We start from the raw sequence: 26,657 nt of genomic DNA, 5'->3' as shown, positions 1-26,657 counted from the left end.
AACACCAACTCCTGACACTGATGTCTGATGCCGCATGGGCGCCTGAATCAGGGCCACTGGTCCTCTCCCGGAGCCCCACTGTCCTCCGGGCGCTCACACATGTACATGCTGAGCACTTTCCACAAGACCATGCCCCAAGCCCTCAGCCGCCCTGCGAATGGGGGATTACTGTCCCCATGAGAAAAAGGTCACCAAGGCTCGGTTGCTGAAGCCACACGACCATGAGTAGCAGATCCAGAACAGAAGCCCAGTGATCTGGATGAGGGCCCAGATGGCTCCACTGGAGGAAGTCCACACTTGAGCTGGGGCCAGGGAGGAGAGGAGGGAGCAGGCTCTGCTGGCTCCAGCTTTACTTTGCTCTGTAGAGTCGCCGCCCCTGTGCTCCAGCCCTGGCTGTGAGCCGGGGAACTGTTCCTGGACCTCCTGGGCCCCATGGGAACCGTGCTCGCGCAGCTGTGGGGTGGGCCAACAGCGCCGCCTACGAGCATACCGTCCCCCGGGGCCAGGCGGACACTGGTGCCCGGACATCCTCACTGCTTACCAGGAGCGTCGCTTCTGCAACCTGCGTGCTTGCCCAGGTGAGGTAGCTCGACAGGACCAGAGCACACCGGCCCCACACCCTCCCCAGACCTGCCCGCGGGAGGCCTGCCATCTTGCTCCCTCCTAGGCACCCAGCTTGCCCGAGTGCACCACACCCATCTCCATGCCTGACGCAGGCTTGGGCTCATGGAATGTGTGGGGACCCTGCCTGAGCCAACCTCTGATGGAGCTCTTTCCCACACAGTGCCTGGGGGCTGGTCGCGCTGGAGCCCCTGGTCCTGGTGTGACCGGAGCTGCGGTGGGGGCGGATCCCTGAGGAGCCGCAGCTGCTCGAGCCCCCCACCCAAGAATGGGGGTGCCCCCTGTGTGGGGGAGAAGCACCAGGCCCGGCTCTGCAACCCCATGCCCTGTGGTATGGCAGTGGTGACAGCCACTTCTCATCCCTACTGGGCATCAGTCTGCAGAGCATGCTCCACACCCACTCCTAATGTCATCCCCACAACACCCACAAGATCCTTGGGATGGAGGGGGCAGGCTGTTACCTCACTGGCCAGTTAAGAAAACTTAGACTCCCAGAGAGACTGGGTGGCCGGACCTGCGCACGGGGCAGGAACTCCCTGTGTGTGCCTGGGTACAGCATGCCCACATGGAGCCATGACCACCCCACCCACCCTGGGGTAGAACTCACTCCCAGCTTTCCCCACCCTTCTGCTCCTGGGGTACCCCCAAGCTCAATCAAGATTTTCAGAGGATTTGAGGGTGACCCAGTAGGAAGCATGCTTGGTCCTCCTGGGGTGTAGACGGAGCCAGCGGCTGTAGACCCTGTCTACAACCTGCCGCAACCCGTTCTTCCTTTCATTGCTCCTCCCCAGCTCACCACCCCAATAGGCCTTGGCTACTTTGGTCCTTCCTCCTCTATTAGGAAACCCCCAGCCCACCCTGCACACACCAGGCCCCTGGGAACAAGCCCAGCAGAGCCTGGAGCTAGCTCTGAGATGCATAAACTCAATCGCCCTCAGTGAACATCACCTGCCCAGCTAGGTGTTGAGAACCCCATAGGTAAGGGGGGCTCACTTTCCCAAGTTCCCCACGTTTCTGTGGACACTAACATCAAAGAAAGGATGGGCCCTGGGCCTCTGGAGACAGAGGGGTCCTGGACAGGGCAAGGGAAGAGGTTCTGAGCCCTGATCCTCAGATTCCTCTTGACACTGGGCCTCCCCCTCCACTCAGAGGAGGGCTGCCCAGCAGGCATGGAGCTGGTCAGCTGTGCCAACCGCTGTCCCCGCCGCTGCTCAGACCTGCAGGAGGGAATCCGGTGCCAGGAGGAGCAGGCCTGTCAGAGGGGCTGCCGCTGTGCTGAGGGTACATCAAGGTGGCTCAGGGGAGGCAGGTGAGGCCCCAGGGGACCAGCACCAGCCCTCAAGGTCGGTCTCCCCACAGGGTTCCTAGAGCAGGACAGCAGCTGTGTGCCAGTTGGGCACTGTGAGTGTACTGATGCCCAGGGCCACAGCTGGGCCCCAGGAAGCCACCACCAGGATGCCTGTAACAACTGTTCCTGCCAGGCCGGGCAGCTCTCCTGCACAGCTGAGCCCTGCCCACCTCCCGCCCACTGTGCCTGGAGCCGCTGGTCAGCCTGGAGTCCCTGCAGCCACTCATGTGGGCCAAGAGGACTGCAGAGCCGCTTTCGGTATAGGGCCAGGCGAAACTAGAGGTTCCTGTCCTGCTCAGGTCTCCCTCTGCTTGGGCCCCTCTCTAGCAGAGCATTTCTGGGTCCTGTTCCCAGCCCATGTCCTGGTCCAACTCCGTCCTGGTTGCCCAGTCCTTTCTTTGGCTTCCCTCATACCCACCCTGAAGTTTCCCCTGCGGCATTGCCCCAAGACCCAGAGGGGAAATGAAGGGCCAGAGCCGTTTCTCATCTCCTCCACCCTGGGCCCCACCAGATCGTCCACATCCGGCTCCTGGGCTCCCGAGTGCCGAGAAGAGCAGTCCCAGAGCCAACCCTGCCCTCAGCCTCCCTGCCCACCCCTGTGCCTGCATGGGGACCGTCCCCACATCCTGGGGGATAGCTGGCTACAGGGAGAGTGCCAGCAGTGGTAAGTTCAAGGCAGGGAAGGGTGACCCTACTGTCCTGCTGAGGAGCAGCACCCTAAGTCTGGGCTCCTTCCCCAGCTCCTGTACCCCAGAGGGCATTATCTGTGAAGACACCGAGTGTACAGGTCTGGGCTTCATCCCGACCCCCCTCAGCCCTTCCTGCTGGCCTCATGTCTCCGTGTCCTGTATTCCCCACCACTGCCACCCAACTGCTACCCCTGGTGCCATGAAGGTCTGACCACCCTCTGGTCTTTGCTCCCATCCCACCCCTCTAACCACCTGGGCCCTCCCACAGCAACCGGGAGCTGGACACTGTGGTCCCACTGGTCCGACTGCCCTGTCTCTTGTGGAGGTGGAAGTCAGGTTCGCACCCGGGCCTGCATGATGCCAGCCCCACACCACGGGGAACCACTCTGCCAGGGCCCTGGCACCCAGACCCAGCCCTGTGGGCAGCAGCCCTGTCAGCAGCTGCCGGAGACCTGCTCCTGGGGCCCGTGGGGACCCTGTTCCCGCAGCTGTGGCTCAGGCCTGGCCTCCCGCTCTGGGTCCTGCCCCTGCCTGCTGGCCGAGGCAGACCCCATGTGCAACGGCACTTTCCCCCACCAAGACACCCAGGCCTGCTATGCGGGGCCCTGCCTGGGTGAGTACGGCAAGGAAGTGGAGCCCTGTCCTCACTTCTGCCGCCTGGGGAAATTCAGGGAATAGTGTTGTCCCCACCCCCAGAGCATCCCTGCTATATACCTGTATCTATCCCCCAACATTCTACTGGTTTCTTTCCTCTTCCCTTCAAACCCTTTGCCACCTGACCTCCTCCACAGGGAGATGGAGTCCAGGCAGTGGGGCCATTCTGAACCCCTGGTTCCCTTTTGCCCGTGTCCTCTGCAGGGTCCCAGCCAGGGCAGGGATGAGAGGGGAGGGTGCAGGGCAAAGGCTGAGGGAGCCAGAGAGGCGCCTGCCAATGTCTCCGCCCGTCCCTAGAGGAGTGTGTGTGGAGTGGCTGGAGCAGCTGGACGCGCTGCTCGTGCCAGGTGCTGGTGCAGCAGCGTTATCGGCACCAGGGCCCAGCGCCCGGCCGCACTGCAGAGGGCGCCCCCTGCACACGCCTGGATGGCCACTTCCGGCCATGCCCCACTGGCAGCTGCTCAGGTGAGGCCCAGGAGGGGGAAGTCAGGTTGTTGAGCAAGAGCAGCAGCAGCTCATGTCATAGACCCAGGGACCCCTGGGCCCCAGGACAGTTTTCTGTGCCTGCACTGACCCCTGCCCCGGTGCCTGTTTACTGTCCCTGCCAGCCACCCTTTCCCCACAGTCACACACCAAGATTTTTCCACTTCCTAGCTACTGGCCTTGTGTGGCTTTGTCCCATGTAGCTGTGCCAGTGACAATGTGTCTCTCCGCTTCCATTGAGGCTGCCCTCCATCTCACCCCTTGCTGATCCCTGGAGCACCTGCCAGGCCCCTAACTCCTCAGCTCCCTCCTCTGTACAGTTCCCTGACTGAGATCCAAACCATACTGATCCTTCCCTGGACCAGATGGTGGGACACACCAAGGGGGCAGTCTTATACTCTCACCTGGTGGCCACAGGAGCCTCGCTGGGATCAGGCAGTGTGTGCTGTGGGCAGCGGGCTGTCTCTGAGCTACTACCCACCAGCCTCCTCCCTCCCAGAGGACAGCTGCACACCTCCCTTTGAGTTCCAGGCCTGTGGCTCCCCCTGCGCCAGGCTCTGTGCCACACACCTGAGCCAACAGCTCTGCCAAGACCTGCCGCCCTGCCAGCCTGGCTGCTACTGCCCCAAGGTGAGGGCTGGGAGCTGGGGACACTCCAAGAAGAAGAGTGTCCTCTCTTCCTGATGCCCTTGGTGACCCCTACCTCTTCCAAACCCTAAAAACCTCTCCCCGGCTGGTGTTCATTCCTTTGTCCATTTGCTCAGCAACATGCATGTGCACCTGCTATAGGCCAGCATGGTGCTGGGCATTTGGGCGACACAGTGGTCACCACCTAGCCCAGCATGTCTCTCCTTCCGCACAGGGGCTGCTGGAGCAGGCTGGGGCCTGCATTCCCCCCGAGCAGTGTAACTGCTGGCACATCTCAGAAGAGGGAGCTGAGGTGACACTGGCCCCTGGGGACCACCTGCAACTGGGGTGCAAGAAATGGTGAGTGGGGTGAGAACAGGCAGAAGGCTGAGGCCAGGGAGTAGCATGGGGTCCCCCCAAGAGGTATCCTGACCTAGCAGAGAAGGCCAAGCTAAGCCCCTCAGGTCCAACCCAGCCTGTGGGCAGCTGGCCACAAGATGCAGACCTTACAGCTCCCTCCTCTTGCCCCAAATGCACCCAGAGCTCAGGCTGCCCCCAGATGAGCCCCCAACACACACAGTTCTGGGCTGGGTCCTGCCTGCCAGAGCCCACCCTGACACCCTTCCCACAGTCAATGCTGGCACGGAGAGCTGCAGTGCACCAGCTGGGGCTGCGAAGGTAACCGGACCTGGGGAGACGCCGTCCCCATTTGCCCAGGGTGGGGGCTTCCAGGACATGGAACTCTCTGTGCTAAAACTGGGACAATCCCACACAAAGGGGGCCTCCCTGCCCCAAGCTCCCTCAATCCTTCCTATTTCCTGTCCCTCTGGATCATAACCCTGAGCCCCCTCCCTGCCCCCTGGGGTCTCTGGGTTAAGAGGTCCCCGAGAGGTGCACAAACACCTGCCCTTCTAGGTCTTCTGCCTCTGAGCAGCTGGTCCGAGTGGTCACCCTGTGGGCCCTGCCTGCCCCGAAGTGCCCTGACGCCCGCCTCCAGGACTACCCTGGAGGAGCCCTGGTCTCCGAACACAACGGGCCTCCGGCCACCCTCCACGTCCCTGCTGGTTTCCCAGCAGCACCGCCACCGCCTCTGTTTGGACCCTGAGACAGGGAGGCCCTGGGCTGGAGACCCTCAGCTCTGCACAGCGCCCCTTAGCCAACAACGCCTCTGCCCTGACCCTGGGGCCTGTCAAGGTGGTGAGGAGGGGTGAAAATCAACAGGAAGGAGCAGGCCTAGAAGGGCAGAAGGCCGGGTGGGCTGGCCACAGGTTCATTCTGGTGGACAGGAGTTAGCCAACCTGCTAGCCCTTCTGCTTGCCTCTGGGGCCTGCTGGATTTGAAACTGGGGTAAGGTCCAAGCGGCAGCTGGAAAGAAGGAAGCCTAGTGGGGTCTCAGGACATGTTCACAGAGTTCAGGTCCACCGTCTCAGGCAGGGAGGGAGGTGGGGCCTACACACTGACCGACACTTTATCTTTCCCAGACTCATGCCAGTGGAATCCCTGGGGGCCCTGGAGCCCCTGCCAGGTGCCCTGCAGTGGAGGCTTCCAGATGCGCTGGAGAGAAGCAGGCGGCCTCCCTGGAGGAGACTGCCGTGGGCCATGGGCTCAGACCCAGAGCTGCAACATGGGATCCTGCCCAGGTAAGTGCCATCCCAGCATCCAGAGGGTTGCCAGGACTGGACGTCAGCAATGGCACCTGCAGGCAGTTGGTGCCTCTGCCTTGGAGTTGTGCAGTGGAGGAGGTGCACTGCCCTGGATGCCAAGTGTGCCCAACACAGACTCCTACTGTTTGGGCGCCAGGAGAGAGCTGCAAGGCTGAGGACACCGTGCCCACCCCTGACTGTGCCAATCAATGCCCTCGAAGCTGCATGGACCTCTGGGAGCGCGTACAGTGTCTGCAGGGACCCTGTAGTCCAGGTAGCCAGCCATACCCAGCCTGGCCTGAGGCTTCTGGGGATCCCTGGTTCCTTTTCACTTCCAGAAAGTGTGAGCCCTGGGACAGGGCTGGGGTGGGCTGAGGTGCGGGTAGGATCCGACTGCCAGATCATCATGGGGTACAAGTGGGTCCTTCCTTGCAGTAATCAGCTGAGTCCTGCATAAAGCAAGGCTTGTCAAGCCCTGCTGTTCAGGAGGATGCTCGCAGGTGCTGTGAGGGTTACAGGGTGGTGACCACACACAGGGCAGGTGGGAGTGTGTCTCTACACAGCAGTGGGAGAAACTGTGTGGGCGAGGCTGCTGGAGGACCCACCCAAGATTGCCTGAGCACCCAATCTTGTCCGTCCTCCCACCTCTACCCTTAGGCTGCCGCTGTCCCCCTGGCCAGCTGGTGCAGGATGGGCGCTGTGTGCCCATCTCCTCTTGCCGCTGTGGCCTCCCCAGTGCCAATGCCTCGTGGGAGCTGGCCCCAGCCCAGGTGGTGCAACTGGGCTGCCACAACTGGTGCGCTGAGCTGCCGTAGTGAGGCCAGGGGGTGGGGGGGTGGGCCCTGCCAGGGAGTGAGCTTCGGTTCCCTGTCTCGTCCCTTGTCCACAGCACCTGCACCAATGGGTCCCTAGTGTGCCCACGCCTTGAGTGTCCAACCTTGGGACCTTGGTCAGCCTGGAGCAAGTGCTCAGTAGCCTGTGGGGGGGGCACCATGGGCCGCCATCGGAGCTGCCAGGAGCATGCTGGGGGGGCACTATGCCAGGCCCAGGACATGGAGCAACAGCAGGAGTGTAACCTGCAGCCCTGCCCTGGTGAGCACCCTGGGCCCAGGGAACTGCCCGTCCCTCTGTCCCTGGATCCAGTCCCTGACCCAGCCGTGTGGAGGCGGAGGCTGGGGAATCAAGTCAGCCTCTTCCCTCTTCACCCGCTGTGTGCTCCCCACAGAGTGCTCCTCTGGCCAGGTGTTCAGTGCCTGTGCTGCATCATGCCCGAGCCTCTGCTCACACCTGCAGCCTGGCACCATCTGTATGCAGGAACCCTGCCAACCCGGCTGTGGCTGCCCCCGGGGACAGGTGGGTACAGTGGCTGGGTCCTGACTCCTGCCTGGGGAAGCGGGCCCGTGGGCAGGTGAGAGGCAGTGTCCACATTCAAGTGAGCCTGCCCTCCTCAGCTGCTGCACAACGGCACGTGCGTGCCCCCTGCTGCCTGCCCCTGCACTCAGCTCTCTCTGCCCTGGGGCCTCGCCCTGACCCTTGAAGAGCAGGTCCAGGAACTGCCCCCAGGGACTGTGCTCACCAGAAACTGCACCCGCTGGTGAGCCCAGGGACTGGGAGTGGGGAGCCTGGGAGGATGGGCTGCTGGGAAGGGCAGAGGGAAGGAGAGGGCAGAGGGCTCTGAGCAGTACTTCTGTCTTTCCAGTACCTGCCAAGATGGAGCCTTCAGCTGCTCCCTCGTCGACTGTCAGGGTGAGATGTGGCTGCCTATGCCCCTCCATGGCAAGGGCTGGCTGGCCTGAGCAGGGGAGGAGGGCCCTGCCCACAAGTGAGGCTAAGCTCCCTCCTTCAGGAAGCCCTTCCCTCTCTGTCCACACTGCCCTCTCCCTACCCTGAGACCCAGCCTCCCCACCCGGGACTCCCAGGCACTGGCCCACGGCTCCACCTGTGGGGTGTTCACCAAGTGCACTGTGTGCACACTGAGCCAGGGCACAGGTGAGGCCAGATTCTCTGTGGAAGTTTCTCTCCTGCCGATGAGGAAACTGAGGCCCAGGGAGGTAAGTGAAACAAGCTGGCCTGGCAGATCTCTGCGAATTCAGACGGAAGACATGGCCAGCCCCCCAGCCCTCCCAGCCTGGCTGGCAAGAGTGGGCCACCACCAGAACAGGAAGAGACAGGAGGTTGCCTCTGGGGCACTGTCAAGCAAGCGATGTCCACAGCATGTGACATTGGTCCCAGAATACAGAGGTCAAGGTAGACAGGATGGCCAGGGGATGAGACCGAGCCTGGGCGCAGCTAATTGGGTGGGTGGGTGAGAGTGAGAGGGGTGGCCGCAGGCGGCTGGAGCTGAGAAGCCGGGAAGAAGAGGGTCTGAGGGCTGCCATCCGGGCAGAGCATTGAGGCCGAACCCAGGGCTGACCAGAGAGTGGGTGATGGTCTTCTCTACAGAGTGCCCCCCTGGGGAAATGTGGCAGCAGGTGGGCCCTGAAGAGCGGGGTCCCTGTGAGTGGACGTGCCAGGAGACGGATGCCACAGAGGCTCAGGGCAACTGCAGTGCTGTCCAGACCCCAGGGTGTGTGTGCCAGCAAGGGCACTTTCGTAGCCATGCGGGCCCCTGCGTCCCTGCAGACCAGTGTGAGTGCTGGCACCACGGGCACCTCCACCTGGTAAGACTGAGACCCCTCTACAGCCTCGCAGACCCCTCCTGAGCCCAAGCTTCCCCACCTGCTGAGTATCTGTAACTTCCCTGGCCTTACTCCCAGGCCCTACAGCAGTGAGCAGGGCTTGATCACCTCAAGGGATGGAATCTAGCCCTGGGTGGGACCCCTGCTCTGGCTCCTAGGCTTTGCCACCTTCCTGAGGCTCATCGCCTGACTCCAGTCCCAGACCATTGTCCTGGCTGGGTGCTCCCAGGCTGGGTTCAGGACCAGGATGTTACTGTGGAAAACTGGGAGAGACCGAGAGACTTTTCCCCACCCCCACCCCCAGCTCGGATCCGAATGGCGGGAGGACTGTGAGAGCTGCCAGTGCCTCCGTGGGAGGCGCGTCTGCACCCGGCACTGCCCCCTCCTCAACTGTGCTCAGGTACCCCCGCCCCCGGGGCCCTGCGACTCTTCAGGTGCCTCCTGGGTTCTTCGGGGTCCTCCTCTGTGACTGGTCTTAGGGTTCTGTGCAGGCAGTGTGGGGTGCAGGTGATGGAGCCATCTCTCTGAGTCCATCAAGGGCCACTCCATCTGCAGGGCGAGGTGACGGTGCAGGAGCCAGGGAGCTGTTGTCCCACTTGCCGCAGAGATTCCCTGGGTACGTAGGGACCTGGGTTCCCACTGCCTGTCCCTGGCCTGGAACTTTCTCCCCACTGCTCCCACACCCAGCATTTTCAGCCTGGCATGTGTCCCCCTCCCCCAGGTCTGCCCACATAGGGATTAGAGGGGTGAAGACCCCCAGGGCCGCATCATAGCAGCTCGCCACACCCAACCCAGGCTCTGTCCCCACAGGCCCTCTCCCCAGGGTCCCCGTAGTCACAGCCTTCCCCTCTGCCTGTTCCCACCTCCTGCCACTCTTACCTGACCCTCCCACACAGAGGTGCGGTCAGCCTCCTGCCAGCTCCTCACCGAGCTTCGCAACCTCACCAAGGGCCCCTGCCACCTGGACCGGGTAGAAGTGAGCTACTGCAGCGGGCACTGCCCGTCCAGCACCAATGTCATGCTTGAGGTGAGCCAGAGGGTGCTTACAGGCCAGGAGTCAGGCCAGACAGTGCCCCTGAGGTCCCGTCACCAGCCTGGGACCTGGGCAAAGTCCAGAGGACAAGGGATACAGTCCATTCTCCTGAGCTAACAGTTGAGCTGAGGCTAGGGATGGTCAGAGCCTTTTACCAAGGTGGCTCTGCACATTTCCCCAGCGTGCCCCTCACCTCTGTGGACAAACAAGCCAGGACACCAACGAAGAAAGGAATATAGGAGGGATGCCAACTCTGAAGCCAGGGCCCACTACACAGAGAGCAAGATGGCACCTGGGGTGTGCTTTTATAAGCAGGCCCTCTGTCATTTCCCTGCGAGGTGTACACCTGAGCAGGCCAGAGGCCTACTTTCCAAGTTTGTGCTCTGTGGACCCAGGATACAAGCCCTGCTCCTTGTTAGAATCTTCTCAGGTCCTGTGCCCAACCTCCCATCTCCCCAAGGCTTGAGTCAGGAGAGCTGTGGAGCCCCCACTCCCAAACCACAGCCCCAACTCATGTCACTTCTACTCTGGGACCCTCATGCCTCTGCCCACCTGAAAGACAAAGGCACTTTCCTACCTGGTCCCCAAAGATGCTGCCCCTCAACCCTCGACCACTTCTGCCCCTCCTAGAGATGCTTTCCCAAATCTCTTTTGGAATTTTAAAAACATGATAAATTAAGTAATTAGGAGATATAACCAAATAATATTTGTAGTTTCGTAACATGGTATTATGTAAATGAATTACCTGTCTCAAAGTAGAAGTATAAGGCTGGGGATATAACACAGTGGTAGAGCACTTGTCTAGCATGTGCAAGGCCCTGGGTTTGAGCCCCAGAACAACACACATACACACACAAAAAGTGGAATTATAACTATGATTATAAATCAAATTAAATCAAGTGCTCAGTGTGACTTGTAAGAGGATCCTATAAAATTGAAGGGCAAGAAGAGGCCTGTTCTGGAAAGAGAGCTCACGTTACACTGAATCGGAGTTGCAGTTAGCATTTAATCGTTTGCACTATCAAATACTATTAGCCTGTCTATCCAACCAGACTGAAAGCCCCTTGCGGTGGAAGCTGTGTCTTTCCCTTGCTGCGTTCATTTAACCTGAGGGTTGTCGAACGTCCAGACCGGTGGGGGCTGGACTGAAGAAGACCGGCTTTTGGGGAAGTGGGACTTGCTGGTGACACTTCCCTCCCGCGGCCCAGCTACCCTGCTTGTCCAAGAGGACTGGGATCTGGCCCTCCCACCGCGCATGGGAAAGGCCAGGGAACAGTTTGGCCCCTCCCCAATTCAGCCCCCTGTCTCGCCCAGGAGCCCTACCTGCAGAGCCAGTGCGACTGCTGTAGTTACCGCCTGGACCCCGACAGCCCTGTAAGGATCCTGAACCTGCGCTGTCCAGATGACCGCACAGAGCCAGTGGTGCTGCCGGTCATCCACAGCTGCCAGTGCAGCGCCTGCCAGGGTGTGTATGGCCGGGAACCCGACCCGCCAGGCGGCGGGGAGGAGTGGGGACTGGGCGGGGCGGGACTCGGGGGGCGGGGCCAGTTGCGGTTGGGGTCCCTGAGAGGCGGGCCCGGGACTCTTAATCTCCTCTCCACTTTCATCTTCCTTAAGTTCTTACAGTGCGCTCCCGTCCCCTGCTCAGGATTCTGTTTATTCCTCCAGTCGTACATAAGCTTGGGTGTTTGGAGTAAATCATACCTGGTTCAAATCCCAGCTCATCTGTCTCTGTTGAGCCCCAGCGACCTCATCTTTCAAACCGACTTGATGAGAGCATGCCTGTGAAGTACCTGGTGTACGACTGAGGTCGCAGTGTGGCGGATGAGACGCGGATGGAAGGGGTTGCACAGCGTGGAGGAGCTGGCCTTTGCTCTTCCTCTTCTGCTGCCCTGCTTTCCACCCTTCCCTCTCTTGCTAGCCCATCTCTCCTTCTCTTATCCCCCAGGAGGTGACTTCTCCAAGCACTGACAGGCTGCGCCGGATGCGTCCACTGCTGTCCCTCTTGTGACATTTGGGCTCAGAGGCACTGATCATCTCCTCCCATGACCATCCACCCACCCCAATGGAGGACCCAAATAAAATCATACTGGTGCAAGTCCATGTGTAGCGTCTCCATCTAGGGACTGGTGGGGAAGCGGAGGAAGGGTGTGTCTGAGTCCCTGCCTGGCCCTACACAAACACTTGGTCTTCTGAGGACCTCTGTGGACCTGTCATGGATTCACCACGGCATTCGTGGTGACTGGTGAACCTGGGCAGGACACTTTCCATAACTGGGCCTTGGTGTCTATAGCAGGACAGGGCTGAATACAGAGTCGGAAGACCTCTCCTTTTAGAAGTCTTGAGTGCCAGGTCTTATCCCTCCACCCAGTGTGACTTCAGCTGCAGCACAGTAGAGAATTCCATGGAAGCTCCGGCTGGAGTTTGCTTCTCCTCTTCCTTTTCCTCTCTCTCTCTCTCTCTCTCTCTCTCTCTCTCTCTCTCTCTCTCTCATTTTGTTTGCTTTGTTCTTTGTTTGGTAACAGGGATTGAGCCCAGGGGTGCTTAACAACAGAGCCACATTCCCAGCCCTTTTTATTTTTTATTTTGAGACAGGATCTTACTAAATCACCTAGGGCCTCACTAAGTTGCTGAGGCTAGCTTTGAACTTTCGATTTTCCTGCCTCAGCCTCAGAGTCCTGGGATTATAGGTGTGCACCACCATGCCAGGCCGCACTGAGGTTTTGATTCACATTCCCTAAATGACTAATGATGTTGAGCTTTTCTTTTTTTCCCATGAGTTTTCCTTGGCATATCTTCTTTTCAACCTTTTTCTTTCTGCCCTGGACTTTTCTGACATATGGCTTGCACAAGAGTAGCCAGGAAGGAAGTACAAGTGCAGGGATGAGATGTAGTTCATGTCTCTGGGTCAACCCTCAACCACTTAAGATGAGCGCTGCAGATAAATGCACCCCCTCCCATTCCTCAGACAGGGAGGCATGGGGAGCATCTGGTGGGATTCTGAGAGGTGCAATCAATTCTGATCTCTCTCTCTCTCTCTCTCTCTCTCTCTCTCTCTCTCTCTCTCTCTTTCTCTCTCTTGGCAGGGTTGGTACTGGGGATTGAACCCACACACTTGCACGTGCTAGGTAAGCGCTCTGCCTCTGAGCCACACTCTCAGACATCACAGCAGTAATCTCTAAAATGCACCTTTGTCTCGGTTCTTCCTTTTCCCTGCTTCCTCTCCCAAGTCCACAGCCCTGCCAGGTGGATCCCCTTCCAGGATCCAATTCTTGTCTCAGGCTCCACTTTCAGGATGGAAGAGGCGGGAGCCAGGTCAGTCACTTCTGCTGTGGTACTTGGTGATGCTACATGTTAGTCCCTCTGAATCATATTCCTCAGACACCCTATAGGCCAAAGTCCCATCCAGTTAAAGCTATTGGCAAAGGAGAGAGGACCTACGAGAGATGGAAAGTAAGAGTGTCTCTAGTTAATAGTAGTGGGACACAGAAGGGGGACTCTTGGGTGAGTTAGCACTGGGACTTGCATTGTAGGCAAGGCCCTACCTGGAGATCTGTCATGCGAGTCAGTGGGATTCCTGAAAGGGGCTACCGCTAGGCATATTCCATTCCCATGTGTTTCCTAAAAATCATTACTTCCTGCAAATCCTTTTTCCCTACACATTCAGCTCCTACCTGGCCACCTACACCCTTCATATTTATCATCCATCATGGTCCTCCAGCATCTGGGTCCTATCATTTTCTAAATCTATCAGTCCCTGCTTGCTTGCCTGCATTTTTTTTTTTTTTTTTTTTTTTTGGAACCACGGATTCTACTCAGGGACACTTAACCACTGAGCCACATCCCCAGTTCTTCTTTTTGTATTTTATTTTGCGACAGGGTCTCACTGAGTTGCTTAGAGCTTCATTAAGTTTCTAAAGCTGGCTCTGAACTTACAATCCTCCTGCCTCAGCCTCCTGAGCCACTGAGATTATAGGCATGCACCCCCCTGCCTGGCTCCTCTTTCTTTCTTGACCAGCATGGATGACCATCTTCAATTCCTTCATAGTTTATATCCTTCTCACAATCCCTAGAAAATCCAAGTCCTCAGCCAATATCTCTCCTATATCTCCAGTGTCTCTCCTATACCCGGTTAATGCAGTGAACTGGCATCATCCACCTCCAGTCAGCCATGGCAAAGCCAGTGGTGATCCTCTCACATATCTGGGGGCCCCAGAATCAACTATGGCAGAAAAGGTGACAGATCCCGATCATAAGGAAGCAATGTGCATGGGTATCTCCACAAAGGCACTGTTTCTGTGGTTGTTCCAGTTAACTGTTGCTGTGTAACAAGTCCCCACAAATGCAAAATAGTCCCCATCAATTATCTAATAGGTTTGTAGAACAAGAGCCCCACATAGATGAGCCAGATTCTCTGCTTAAGACTCACAAGCCCCAAATCAAATTTTGGAGCGCACTAGGCTCTTATGTGAAGGCTCTGGGGAAAAAGCTATTTCCAAACTCACTCAGGATGTTGAATTCAGTTCCTGGCAGCCGTGGGACTGAGGATGCCACTCCCCGCTGGCTGCGATCTCTCAGTATTCCCTCCACATGGCCTCCCCGACTGGAAGCCAGCAAGAGCACCTTGCATCTCCCTCAGGCCTCAAATCTCTCTGACTCCCTTTTTTCTCCCTTATGGAGAAAAATCTACTTTTATGGGGTTCTTATTATTGCATTAGGTCCACCTACATAACCCGGAATTATCCCCCATTCTAAGGTCAATTGCCATATAACAAGCATGGGCATGATCTCATCAGATCCAGGTCCTGGAGATCAGGGTGGGGTTTTTTGTTTGTTTTTTTGTTTGTTTTTTTTTTTTTCATTATTATTATTTTAATGTACCTTAACCTAATGGGTTTTTTGTTTTAAAAGAAAAATATTCTGTCCTTTATTCATCATATGTCTCACAAGTATTTTTTTTTGTTTTTTATTTTTATTTATTTTTTTAATTTTAGTTTATTTTTATTGTAAACAAATGGGATACATGTTTCTGTTTGTACATGGAGTAACAGCATACCATTTGCGTAATCATACATTTACATAGGGTAATGATGTTTGATTCATTCTGTTATTTTTTTCTTCCCCCCCACCCCTCCCACCCCTCTTTTCCCTCTATACAGTCCCTCCTTCCTCCATTCTTGCCCCCCTTCCACCCCCTATTATGTGTCATCATCTGCTTATCAGTGAGATCATTCACCTTTTGGATTTTTGAGATTGGCTTATCTCACTTAGCATGATATTCTCCAATTTCATCCATTTGCCTGCAAATGCCATAATTTTATTATTCTTTATAGCTGAGTAATATTCCATTGTATATATATATACCACAGTTTCTTTATCCATTCATCAATTGAAGGACATCTAGGCTGGTTCCACAGTCTGGCTATTGTGAATTGAGCAGTTATGAACATTGATGTGGCTGTATCTCTGTAGTATGCTGATTTTAAGTCCTTTGCGTATAGGCCAAGGAGTGGAATAGCTGGGTCAAATGGTAGGTCCATTCCAAGTTTTCTAAGGAATCTCCACACTGCTTTCCAGAGTGGCTGCACTAGTTTGCAATCCCACCAGCAATGTATGAGTGTACCTTTTTCCCCACATCCTCTCCAAAACCTATTGTTGCTTGCATTCTTGATAATCGCCATTCTAATTGGGGTGAGATGGAATCTTAGTGTAGTTTTGATTTGCATTTTTTTTATTACTAAAGATGGTGAACATTTTTTCATATGTTTGTTGATTGCTTGTAGATCTTCTTCTGTGAAGCGTCTGTTCATATCCTTAGCCCATTTGTTGATTGGGTTATTTGTATTCTTTATGTAGAGTTTTTTGAGTTCTTTATATATTCTGGAAATTAGTGCTCTATCTGAAGTATGAGTGGCAAAGATATTCTCAGGGTGGGGTTCTTTGAGAGCCATTTGAGAAGGTCTTCTGCCACAGAAGTTTTGCATAGCAGTCAACAGTCCCAGTTTGGCCTCAAAGGCCCTACTTCCCACCTGGTGGCAATAGCTAACCAACGATAATTACTGATTCTTGATCACATATAACTTTCTATGGGGAAGGACCATCAGAAATGTGGGAAGAAAATGTACAAAAGAACTGACATCCCTGAGTTGAGCAGCTTTTATACTTCAATTATCCACATGACATCTGTCCTCATGGACAGGTGACACTAAATATGTATTTGTGTATCTGACTCTCGACTGGAACATCCACCTGGATATCACTTAGGCACCAAAATCATCATGCCCCAGACTGCATTCCTCACCGCCCCACCACTCCACCCAACTGCTCCCCTTGTTTTATCCACCCCAAAGTCCCAGCCCACTCTGTAGACCCAAAGAAAGCAGCTGGTCGGAAGCCACTCTACTGAGAAACATCAGGGACAACAATCAATGCTCCAAGAGACCAAATCCACCATGTTCCATGTCCCCATTGATGGCATTGTTCTTTAAAAGAGCCAGCATCCCTGCTTGTCTCTCAACATCACAGTTCATGACCCGCTTGCTGAACCAATGTCCCCACACCCTCCCTCCCAGACCCCACTGTGCCCTCTGGCACTCCAGGCTAGTCTCCGGCAGATACTGCCCCATTGTCAGCATCTCTGGAAATTTCTTCCACCACCCTTTCATGACTCACATTAGGATCCTATTCCTTGAGGTCCCCACCTCACCCAGACGCTGATATTTCTCCCACATCCCACCTCAAGCCAGGAAGAGACACTTGACTTCTGTGATGTTCATGTTTGCTGGGCCAGTTCCCTCTCTTCTTCCTGCAGAGAGCCTTCTTCCTGTGTTGCCTGTGTCACTCTGTGGCTACAGCACTCTCCACTGCTCCCCGCTGTCCCTCTGGGCACTCCGTACCATCCATAGAAGAATTCGGCTCACGGATCAGTGCTCCCTTCCATCTGTGCTCAGTGTTTGGATGAACACGCAGATAATCCCTTCAAAATTCTGATCTCGCTGGGAACAGTGGTGCTTGCCTGGAATCCCAGTTACTCGGGAGGCTCAGGTCAAAGTAGTGCAAGTCTGAGGTCACCTGGACAACTTGGAGAGAACCTGTCTCAAAAAACAAACACAAAAACACCCGATCTTATACTCTTTGCCTCCTCACCTACAATGTCCTTCTCCTTGGCTCCACGCTGGGAATCCACTCCCACACCTAGACCTCATCTTCAAAAACTTCCAGATATTTACTTAGCAATCATGACTTCCTATCATTCCAGTTTACTTGCTCTAATGGCTTACTGCTATAATTTTTGCAGTTTTTGTTATTTCAAATTCATTGACTCTGTAATGTTTACTTTTCATTTGTTTCTTCCTCTCTTCTCTCATGACTCAGCTTGGATTCGTGGTCTACATAGTGATTCTCAACACTAGAAGTACTTGAGGAGTTTAAAAAATACCAGTGGCCTGGAACCCATCTTAGACCTATTAAATGAGGATTTTGAGTGCTTCAAATGTGCAGCTGCAGTTGAGAACCACTTTTCTATCATTATCATCAAACTGATGCAAATAACATTAATTCCCTTGCTTTTCTCTCCCCTCATTTACACCCCCCCTGCAGTTTTCCAATCCAGGATGAACTCAAACATCTGCCCCTGTTTCTGCTGCAAAACAGAATTTTGCAGCTAGGTTGTTTCTATCTTAAATTCGTGACTATAAATCTCAACTTGGCCTGAAATGGAACTTGGCCATCCTACTATATTTCCCCAATAAACCTTTTTTCCAAGATGACTGTGATACCTCTCTTCTTCCCTTGCTCCATTTTCATGAGATGACCTTGTCTCAAAGAGATGTCATCAGCTGAGAATTTTCTCAAGGAATCTACAAGCATGGCTACATTTACTCCATCTTCTCCTTCTTCCCTCTCACATAATCTACAAGTGTTCCTGACCCAGTCAGGGACCCTCATGAAAAACAGGACCCTTTAGCACTCAGGGATGAATACCTTTAGGGGAAAGAAGACAGTCAATTTGTCTGTCTAAGGCTCTAAGGCTCTCAGTTTTAGAGGGTTAACAGTCATACCAGTAAATCAAGAGTTAAAAGGTGAGCCCATCTTCCAGGTTGTGGGAGGAGATGGGAGGCTGGGAAATCAGCTCTGCTAAGATTATGTGGTCAGCGGAAGCCAGACAAAGTTGGGTCTGCACTATTTGGAAAATAATAAAATTGGAGACTTTCCCAGATGATAAGGGTAATTCCAGGTGGTGAGAGGCAAATGCATGTGCACATTGTCACTGAAGCCACCCACAGCTACCTTTGCCTTATTAGCATAGTATAATGCACACTTAACACACAGGAAGACGCATGATGAGGCAGAGCACAGGCGCAACTGAAGTCTCTCCTCTACGTGTGATGACTTCCAAATACCCATTCCCTCCCACCCAGGGATGCTGTAAAAACTACTCCACCTCATTCTTTGCCTGAGCTAGGCTGACACTCACTGTCAGTGCTGTTACTCCCTGTGACTCAAGCAGAATTTCCTAAATAAAGCCTTCCTGTGCTGAGGTTCTTGCTGTGTCCAGTGCTCATTTCTACAACGTTGGACCCAAGAACCCGAATTTGATAACATCCCCAGCCTAGAGAGGGCCCTGTGTACTCTGTCCCCAGCCCTTTTCTTCTTCCTCAGGACCTGGGTCCTGGCATCATCCCATCTTTGTTAAATCATCAGTTTCTTCCTGTCAACACAGGACGTAATCTTGTCTCATGTCTTAGACTTCCTGTTTTAACCCCACATTTCCCTCTAGATACTACCCCACTTTTTGAAAAGATGGAAAACTTTCATGGAAATTTTTGTTGAATTATTTATCTACCCTAGCCGTCTCAACTGCCTTATTCCAATGTTGTAATCCAAAAGGAGACTTTTTAAATAAAGATACAAGAACAGCTCATGGGCAGAAATAGAACTCTCCAAGGTGGGGATGTAGCTGACTTGGGAGCTGGAGACTGCAAGGCCACGTGGAACCCAGAGTCCTTCACTGTCTGCCTCCTCCTCCCCTTCACTTGTGTCTGTCTCATTCTCCTTCCTTGTTAACACAGACCCCTCTATCACAGAGTGCACCTTGCAGAAGGTGGCTGCTCACAGCACACAGATCCAATGCTACAGTTCTACCCACAAGGAAGGATGCCCTCTCCCTTGCATTCCTAGAGAACAGATTCTTATTGACCCTGCTGAATTTAGCTCTGTTCAACCTTGACTGGAAAAGCAAAGTCATATAAGGGAAAATAGACACTGGGGAACTGCCCAGGGCTGATCATCAAAATATTTTAAAATTAGTATGGCAATACACAAAATGTTTAAAATATAAACTATATTTGCTTTATTTTTATTTAAAACTTTGAGTTGGGACTTAAAGCATGTGTGTGTGTGTGTGTGTGTGTGTGTGTGTGTGTGTATGAAAGCACATGAAACATAAGCATATAATTTAGTGAATAATTGTAAAGCAATCATCCAGGTATGGAAACAGAAAACTTCTCACACCAGAAGCCCTCCCATATCTCTTCTCAACCATACCTGCTTCCCTCTGCCCTAAAGTTAAAGTTATTGAGAACTTTGTGATACAAAAGTCCCTCTTTATCCAGTTTTACGTTCTGCCGTTTAGGCTACCTATGGTCAATCACAGTTCACAAATATTAAATGGAAAATTCCAGGAATAAACTATTTATAGGTTTTATCTTGTGTTCCTCTCTGAGTAGTGTGATAAAATCTTGCACTGTCTCTCTCCAGCCAACCCAGGACATCAGTCATCCCTTGGTGCAGCGTATCCACGCTGTATATGTTACCCACTCATCAGTCACTTACTAGCCACCTGTTATCAGAGCAACTGTCCAGTTATCACAGTGCTTGTGCTCACATGACTTTTCTGTTATAACCTAATGCTGTCACAATGCCTGTATCATTCACCTCGCTTCATCTCGACACATATCATCTCACATCACAAGGATGAGTACAGAAAACTGAGATATTTTGAGAAAGAGAAAGAGATCACATTCACATGAAATTCATTAAATTATATTGTTATAATTGTTTTAGTTTATTATTTGTTGTTATTGTTAATCTCTTACCATGCCTAATTTAATAATAAACTTCATTACAGGTATGTTACACACAGTATATGTAGGGTTTGGTACCGTCCACAGCTTCAGGCACCCTCTAGGGGTCTGAGACCATATTTCTATGGATAAGGGCAGCTACTATAATCACATACTTACTTTCTGTAGTTTTACTTCTGTGTATGCATGTCACCTTCGTAAAGTCACAGGGGAGCTTTATGAAGTGACTATATCTAATTTCACTGATGGAACCAAGCATGATGGCACACGTTGTAATCCAACAACTCAGGAGGCTGAAGCAGTACCAAAAACTAAATAAATAATAAATAATAAGAAGGTCAGGGATGCTGCTCAGTAGTAAAAGCTCCCAGGGTTAAATTTCCTGGTACCAAAAAAAGTGGGGTGGCTAATTCAGCAGGTGGCTACATGGTATACATATAAAAATACATTGGGGTTTGCCCTTTACTGTACATGATTTTGCTATTATCATTATAGATATTACATTATAATCTAAATAATAAATATTTTAATCATTTATGTAATTGTATTCTGTTATGGTTCAGATGTGGTGTCCCCCAAAAGATTACGTGGGGGACAATGCAAGAAAGCTCAGAGAAGAAATGATTGGATTAGGAGAGCCTTAACCCAATCAGTGAATTAGTTCCCTGATGGGATTAACAGAGTGGTGACAGGAGGCAGGTGGGTGTGGCTGGAGGAGGCGGGCATTGGGGGCGGAGCTATGGGTATATGTTTGGTTTCTGGAGAGCAGGGTCTCCTGCTTCCCAATCACCAAGTAAGCGCTTCCCTTTAACACACTCATCCACCATGATGTTCAGCCTCACCTGAGCCCCCAGGAATGGAGCGGGTCTTCTATGGACTAAGACCTCTGAAACTGTGAGGCCCCAAATAAGCATTGCCTCCCCTAAAATTGTTCTGGTCAGATCTTTAAGTCACAGCAACTAAATAGCTGATTAAAACAATGTCTTTTAAAGAAGACGAGAGAAGTGAAGAAGTGTATATTTACAGAGTTCAGTTTTTTGTCTTTTTTTTTTTTTAAGTACCAGGGATTGAAGCCAGGGGAACTTGACCATTGAGTCATATCCCTGCCACCCTCCCTCCCCCACACACACACTTTTTTTTGTATTTTATTTTAGACAGGGTCTCACTGGGTTGCTTAGGGTCTCGCTAAGTTGCTGAGGCTGGCCTCGAACTTAGGATTTTCCTGCCTCAGCCTCCCAAACCACTGGGATCAGAGGGCTGTGCCATTACACCTGGCAGTCTTTTGTGATGAGGGAAGTCCATTTGCACTGCTGTAACAAAATACTCGAGACTGGGTAATTTATAAATAACAGAAATTTATCCTCACAGTTCAAGATCAAAGTACCAGTAGGTTCTATGCTGACAGGGTCTAGTTCCTGATTCGAAAATGGCATCTGGATGCTGCATACTCAGCATGCTGAGAGAGATGGATGGGCAAAAGGACAAACAAGTTCCCTCGAACCCCTGCATAAGAGCTCTAATCTATCATGAGGGTGCAGTGCAGGCCCACCCTCTTAATACTATTGCTTTAGGGATTAAGTTTCCCACATGAATTTTGGAGGGACACACACATTTAAACCACAACATTTTCCCCTAGCCCCTCAATTGTCATAAATGGGATCATTGCACCTGTAAAAGAGGCATAAGAGACCTGTCCACCCCTTCTGTCATGTAAGGATACTGCAAGAGGTGCCATCTTGGAAGCAGTCCTCACCAGACCCCAGATCTGCCAGCTTCTTGATCTGGTCTGAGTGAAAATAAATTTATGTTCTTTATAAGTTTTCCAGTATAGGGTACTTTATATGTTTCATTAAGGTTATATATGTGTTATAGTTGAAGAGAACATATAATGTGATGAGGGAAATCCTGGCTGAAGCATTAATTCCTTCAGCATCTATTTACTGACACTGACTGCAGGTCACCAAGCCTGGACTGGAGACCCTAGAACAGCAGGTGGTTGTGGCACTCAGGACTCCAGTGATCTGCTTACACTTGGCCACAGTACCAAATGTTTTGTTATAACAGCAGGAACGGACTAAGGCACCTTCTCTCTTCTGGTCTCTTCCCTTTTAAATCCATCCTCTGGCTGGAGATATAACTGTTGGTAGAGTGCTTGCCTCACATGCACGAGGCCCTGGGTTCAACCCCCTGCACCACAAAAAATAAAATAAAATAAATCCATCCTCTATTTTGCAATAGGACTGATTAACCTAACTTTGCCCACACAGTTCACCAGCTTAAAACTCATTTCAAACTCCTTAAGGTAGTACACAACGGCTTCCACATCCTCCTTGTGCATCTCCCCAGCATCATTTCCTATCACTTTCTGTTTTACACACTGCCTTCTACCTTCCTGGCTATAGTTTTTTTGCACCCAATTGCTCTTTCCCATAATACCATTCTTCCCTTCCTGTTTTAGTTTGTTCTAGCTGCCATAACAGAATACCAGAGGCTAGGTGGCTTAAACATCAGACGTTTATTTTCTCGTGGTTCAGGAGGCTGAAAGAAATCAGGTTGCCAGCACAGTTGGGTTCTGGCCCGGGCTGTCTTCCTGGCTTACAGATCACCTTCTCCCTGGGTCCAGACATGATGGAGAAAGAGCAAGCTCTCTGGTGTTGCTTCCCATAAGTATTGGCATCAGATCTCCCATTTTGCTGCCCCAGTATTCTGCCCCCTCAACACACCATTTTAAAACCCAGATTGTTAGCCCATGAACATCCTAGTCAGTCATTGGTCCAGATGGGTAGCCTGGAATTTCTTAGTCCATCATTGTTCCAATTGTTATTATCCCAAGAAATTCCACTACTTAAGAATAACTCCACCACAATTCTCTCTCATTCTCTCTCTCTATCTCTATCTCTATCTCTATCTCTCTCTCTTTCTCTGGGCATACCCTCTGCCTGTCAGTTTTCTGGAGTGGTTTTCTGGGTGCTTTCAATAAGGACACTAATCCCAGCATGAGGACCCCATCCTCATGATGACCTCTAAACCTAATTATCTCCCAAAGGCCCCATATTCACATACTATCATATGACAATTGGAGGTCTCCAACATGTATATCGGGAGGAGGGATATAATTCCTTCCATAGCACCTCCTTTACCTAACTCCTATCTCTTATTTTAATTCTGTCAGGCACCACTTCCCCAGGGAATCCTTGACCCTATCCCATATCCCCCTACACCTCATCCTACAGTAAAAAAGTGTGCCCTTTCATGGTACTCGTCACTTATTTTGTAACTCTTGACTGAGTTCCTAGAAGTTAGGACTTTGTCTCACTCTACTGCGTACTCCCCAAAACTAGCACAGTGCCTGGCACATGGCAGATGGCCAATGATGCTTTTAAAAACATATGAAATTTGCCAGATTATATTGTTATATTGTGTTTATGTTCGAATGCGTAAAAAAAAAAATGTATGTAACGAAAAGTATTGCCCTCCTGATTAAATAAAACCTGGAATCTTCAAAGCTGACGTTGGCACAGTCCAATCAGGGCGCTCTGCCCTTACTGCGTGGTCCACACTCGGCCCCTGCGACGTTGCCTAGTAACCATCGTCCAGGGAGGCGAGAAGGGCCGAAAGCGAGCGCTCGAAGTCCAATCAGGACCCTGCATTCCGAGAGCCAATCGCAGCTTCGACAGTCCGTCAGCCAGGCCGGACTACGCTTCCCGTGATGCCCCGCCGCCTTGCTGCCGTAAAGCTATTCGTTTGCACGACGCTGGTCCCAGCTCAGCGCCTCTCTGCGCTCCGCGCGCGCTACCGCCCCCCGACGTGCCGGCGCGAAGTTCGCGGCCGCGCTCCCTCCGCTCAAGGGCGCCCTCCCCCTCCGGCAGCCCGGGTCCCCAAGTGGGTCGCGGCACAGCATCCTCAGGCCGGGCCGCGGGGGGAGGGGGCGGCCTGGAGGCAGCGGCGGGGTCAGCACGGGCCGCGCCAGCGGGGCCATGGAGCCCAGGGAGTCTGGGAAGGTAGGACTGGAAGGGCCCGGGTCGCCCACTCCCTTCCCGCGGACCCCAGCCGAGGCGCTGGCTGGGCGGGACGGTGCGGGAGAAGTGCCCGCAGACGAGCCAGCCCTGCAGGGAAGGGCTCGCCCGCCCGCGCTTCCTCCGCACCTCGGCGGCCGCCTCTGGGATGGATGCTGTCCCTCGGGGTCTCGCATCTTCCCGCTCCGCTGCTCGCGGCTGTCCAGCCGCCCTCCGGCCAAGGACCGCTCTGCTGACGCCGGGTTGGGGGACCAGCCAAGTGCAGCCATGGGAAAGTGCTACGTGTCTCCGCTCACCATCGTTGCGGTCTTGAGGAGGCCCAGCTTGTTTTAAGGCTTTGGGGCTGGTTAAGACGCCAGTGGGAGCCAAAGGGTGGGGATCGAGAGGCGGGAGGAGAGCCTGGCCCTGCCTACATCCTGCTTCCCAAGAAAGAGCTGAAGAGGGAGGGCATCTGGCATGTTTCTTGCCCACTTCTCTTTCTAGGTTATCCACTTCGTGGAGCATCTGAGCTTTGCTTAGAAGCATGTGCCACAAACTTGCTTGAGGCTTTGGGCAAGAGGATCTTTGAGTTGGCAGAGGTGGGAGAAAGTCTTGGAAACAGTAAAGGATTGCTGGAGCTCCCAGGCAGTGTCAGCCTCAGTGTCAGTCAAAGACCCCTGTGATTGTAGGCACATTGACTTGGAGACAGTGGCAGTCTATTAGGATTAAGATCTTTCTGGATGTTCTTTGCAGTCACTTCCTTTTTTGGAGGGGGGAAGCTCAGGCATGCTAGGCAATGCTCTACCACTGAGGTTCATCCCCAGACCTTGCAGCCAGTTCTTGGGAATATTTTTTGTTTTGTTTTGTTTTGTTTTGTTTTGGCAGAGGGAATTCAGCAAACATTTTCAAGTGCTTATTGAGTCGCTTTCTTAAAAGAAAAAAAAAAGTGTCCGTTTAATAAACACTTGTGCATTGAGCAAGATGCTTGAAGAAGCCCTCCTGCAGCACTCACCTCAGGAACTCAGACAAGCCTGGGAAGTTTGTCCCACACACCCCAGAGAGAAGGAATAGGAGGATATTCAGGAAAAACTATCCCTGGAAAGATAGGAAGTCTTCTGACTTATAAAAACACTCCTTGCTTAAGCACCTCTTCCACAGGCTACAATGATGTATTTTTCACACCAGGTCACCTACAGAGTCTCCAGGCCAAGACAATAAAACTCAATAAACCTAAAGAAAGATGGAAAAGAACTATGTGCCAGCATTTTGTTAAGCTTCTTGGGGAATATAAAAAAGTAAAAGGAAATGCCCTTACCCTTAGATAACATCCCCAGATTAGTTTAGATTGAAACTGAATTTGGATGAGGAGAGCAAATTTCCTGGAAAGAAGGGTTAAAAAAAAAAAAAAAAAAGTTGACAAGCAGAGCAAACTTGTAGTCCCTGCACTCAGGAAGCTCAGGCCAGAGTTAGAGACCAGGCTGAGTGACAGTGAGACCACTGAGGCCCTGTCTGGAAAAAAAAAAAAAAAAGGAAAGAAGAAAGAAAGAAAAAGAAAGGGTATCGAATTGGAATTAGCGAATTGAGGTTGATTTCTAAACTCTTCTGGTCAGTGGTAGGCTTTCTTAGCCTTTAACAGAAAGAGAGGAACACAAACATTTTGGGAAATGGAGTAGGAATTTGATGTCCTCTCGGGATCCAACCACTAATTTCACCCTTGATTCTAATTCCCTGCCCCCCATCCTGGGAACTAATGATAACTAGGAACTTCTGCATACTAGGCAAACACTTTACCAATAAGTTTTTTAATTTATTTTGAGGCAGGATCTCAGTAAGTTGCCCAGGCTGACCTTGAACTTGGGATCCTCCTGCCTCAGCCTCCAGAGTAGCTGGGATTACTGGTGTGACCACCATACCCATCTATTCTTAATTCTAATCTTTGATTGCAAGACATCTCAAAAAGATGCTTACCCTTCCTAAGTGTATTTGTTTTCTACCCTATGAAATAAGAATGTTACCCACAAATGAAATAAATTGATTATAAAACCAACTGACAATGTGAGATGTGCTACAAATGAATGACAAGATGATGGCCTGCATAGACTGAATTTGGGAGGCTCAAAGCTGGTAGCCAGGAGTCCTCTTGAGGTGGTGGCTTGGTCTATTACTAGAATCTTCTGTAGGTGCTATTTTGTGACATCAATTAACTAAAAGCAGACTTGGGCAATTGGATGGCATGTGGGATATCTTACTGTTGTTGGTGGAATGATGGATAGAAGTCACCCAGCACTTTTGTCCCATTATCCTTATTTATTCTCTTCCCAGTCTTGACCACTAAACAGAATTCTCACATTTATTTATGTTTGTTGACTTTACTCTCTGCAGTATCCCCAGGTAGAACAGTAGACCAGTAATTTGGCATTTAATAGGTTCTTAGCAAGTATATTTTTTAAAAAATGGTTCATAAAATAGCATTGTTATAGGAGCCCTTCTGATGCAAGGTGTGGAACACTGCAGTCCAGCGCCTCCTGGGAGGCCATGTTGTTGGTGCTGCTGTCTGGGTAGGAGTCCGTACACATACTTCTGGCTTATGCATTTATTGCCTCAACATCTCTGTTTTCTAGCCCCCTCTGTCTTTTCCACAGAAGTCATTGCGCCCTTCCCGTTTTTTGTTTTGTTTTGTTTTGTTTTTGAACCAAGTTCTACTCTTGTACCTATAGTGTAGTTGTCTGTCACTGCCTGACAGATTTTAATCTCTTTTCATATCTTTGGGTCACCATACAGCAAGCACATAGAAACACTTA

At 52.1% G+C, this 26,657-nt stretch overlaps 2 protein-coding genes across 2 annotated transcripts in view; both read left to right on the top strand.

The window, feature by feature from the left end:
- LOC124990567 (SCO-spondin-like) overlaps positions 1–11,806 on the top strand; it is a 51,971-nt gene extending 40,165 nt beyond the window's left edge. The window contains 25 exon segments of the mRNA XM_047560699.1: positions 348–578; positions 785–952; positions 1,771–1,902; positions 1,981–2,227; positions 2,481–2,633; positions 2,710–2,756; positions 2,927–3,271; positions 3,610–3,777; positions 4,295–4,425; positions 4,658–4,782; positions 5,054–5,100; positions 5,338–5,616; positions 5,904–6,062; positions 6,223–6,339; positions 6,723–6,861; positions 6,955–7,157; positions 7,291–7,418; positions 7,517–7,659; positions 7,765–7,811; positions 8,508–8,725; positions 9,048–9,143; positions 9,299–9,359; positions 9,640–9,770; positions 11,091–11,241; positions 11,725–11,806. Coding sequence (XP_047416655.1) covers positions 348–578; positions 785–952; positions 1,771–1,902; positions 1,981–2,227; positions 2,481–2,633; positions 2,710–2,756; positions 2,927–3,271; positions 3,610–3,777; positions 4,295–4,425; positions 4,658–4,782; positions 5,054–5,100; positions 5,338–5,616; positions 5,904–6,062; positions 6,223–6,339; positions 6,723–6,861; positions 6,955–7,157; positions 7,291–7,418; positions 7,517–7,659; positions 7,765–7,811; positions 8,508–8,725; positions 9,048–9,143; positions 9,299–9,359; positions 9,640–9,770; positions 11,091–11,241; positions 11,725–11,747 — 3,689 coding nt within the window. The 3' untranslated portion in view covers positions 11,748–11,806.
- An 11,810-nt stretch (positions 11,807–23,616) lies between these two features.
- Znf862 (zinc finger protein 862) overlaps positions 23,617–26,657 on the top strand; it is a 29,686-nt gene continuing 26,645 nt past the window's right edge. The window contains exon 1 of the mRNA XM_047561998.1: positions 23,617–23,862. Coding sequence (XP_047417954.1) covers positions 23,839–23,862 — 24 coding nt within the window. The 5' untranslated portion in view covers positions 23,617–23,838. The remainder of the gene's footprint in view (positions 23,863–26,657) is intronic.

This window comes from Sciurus carolinensis, chromosome 8 (assembly GCF_902686445.1).
Source record: "Sciurus carolinensis chromosome 8, mSciCar1.2, whole genome shotgun sequence".
Lineage (NCBI taxonomy): Eukaryota > Metazoa > Chordata > Mammalia > Rodentia > Sciuridae > Sciurus > Sciurus carolinensis.
Note: the sequence above shows the minus strand (reverse complement) of the source record. Positions and strands in the feature narration are given on the sequence as shown.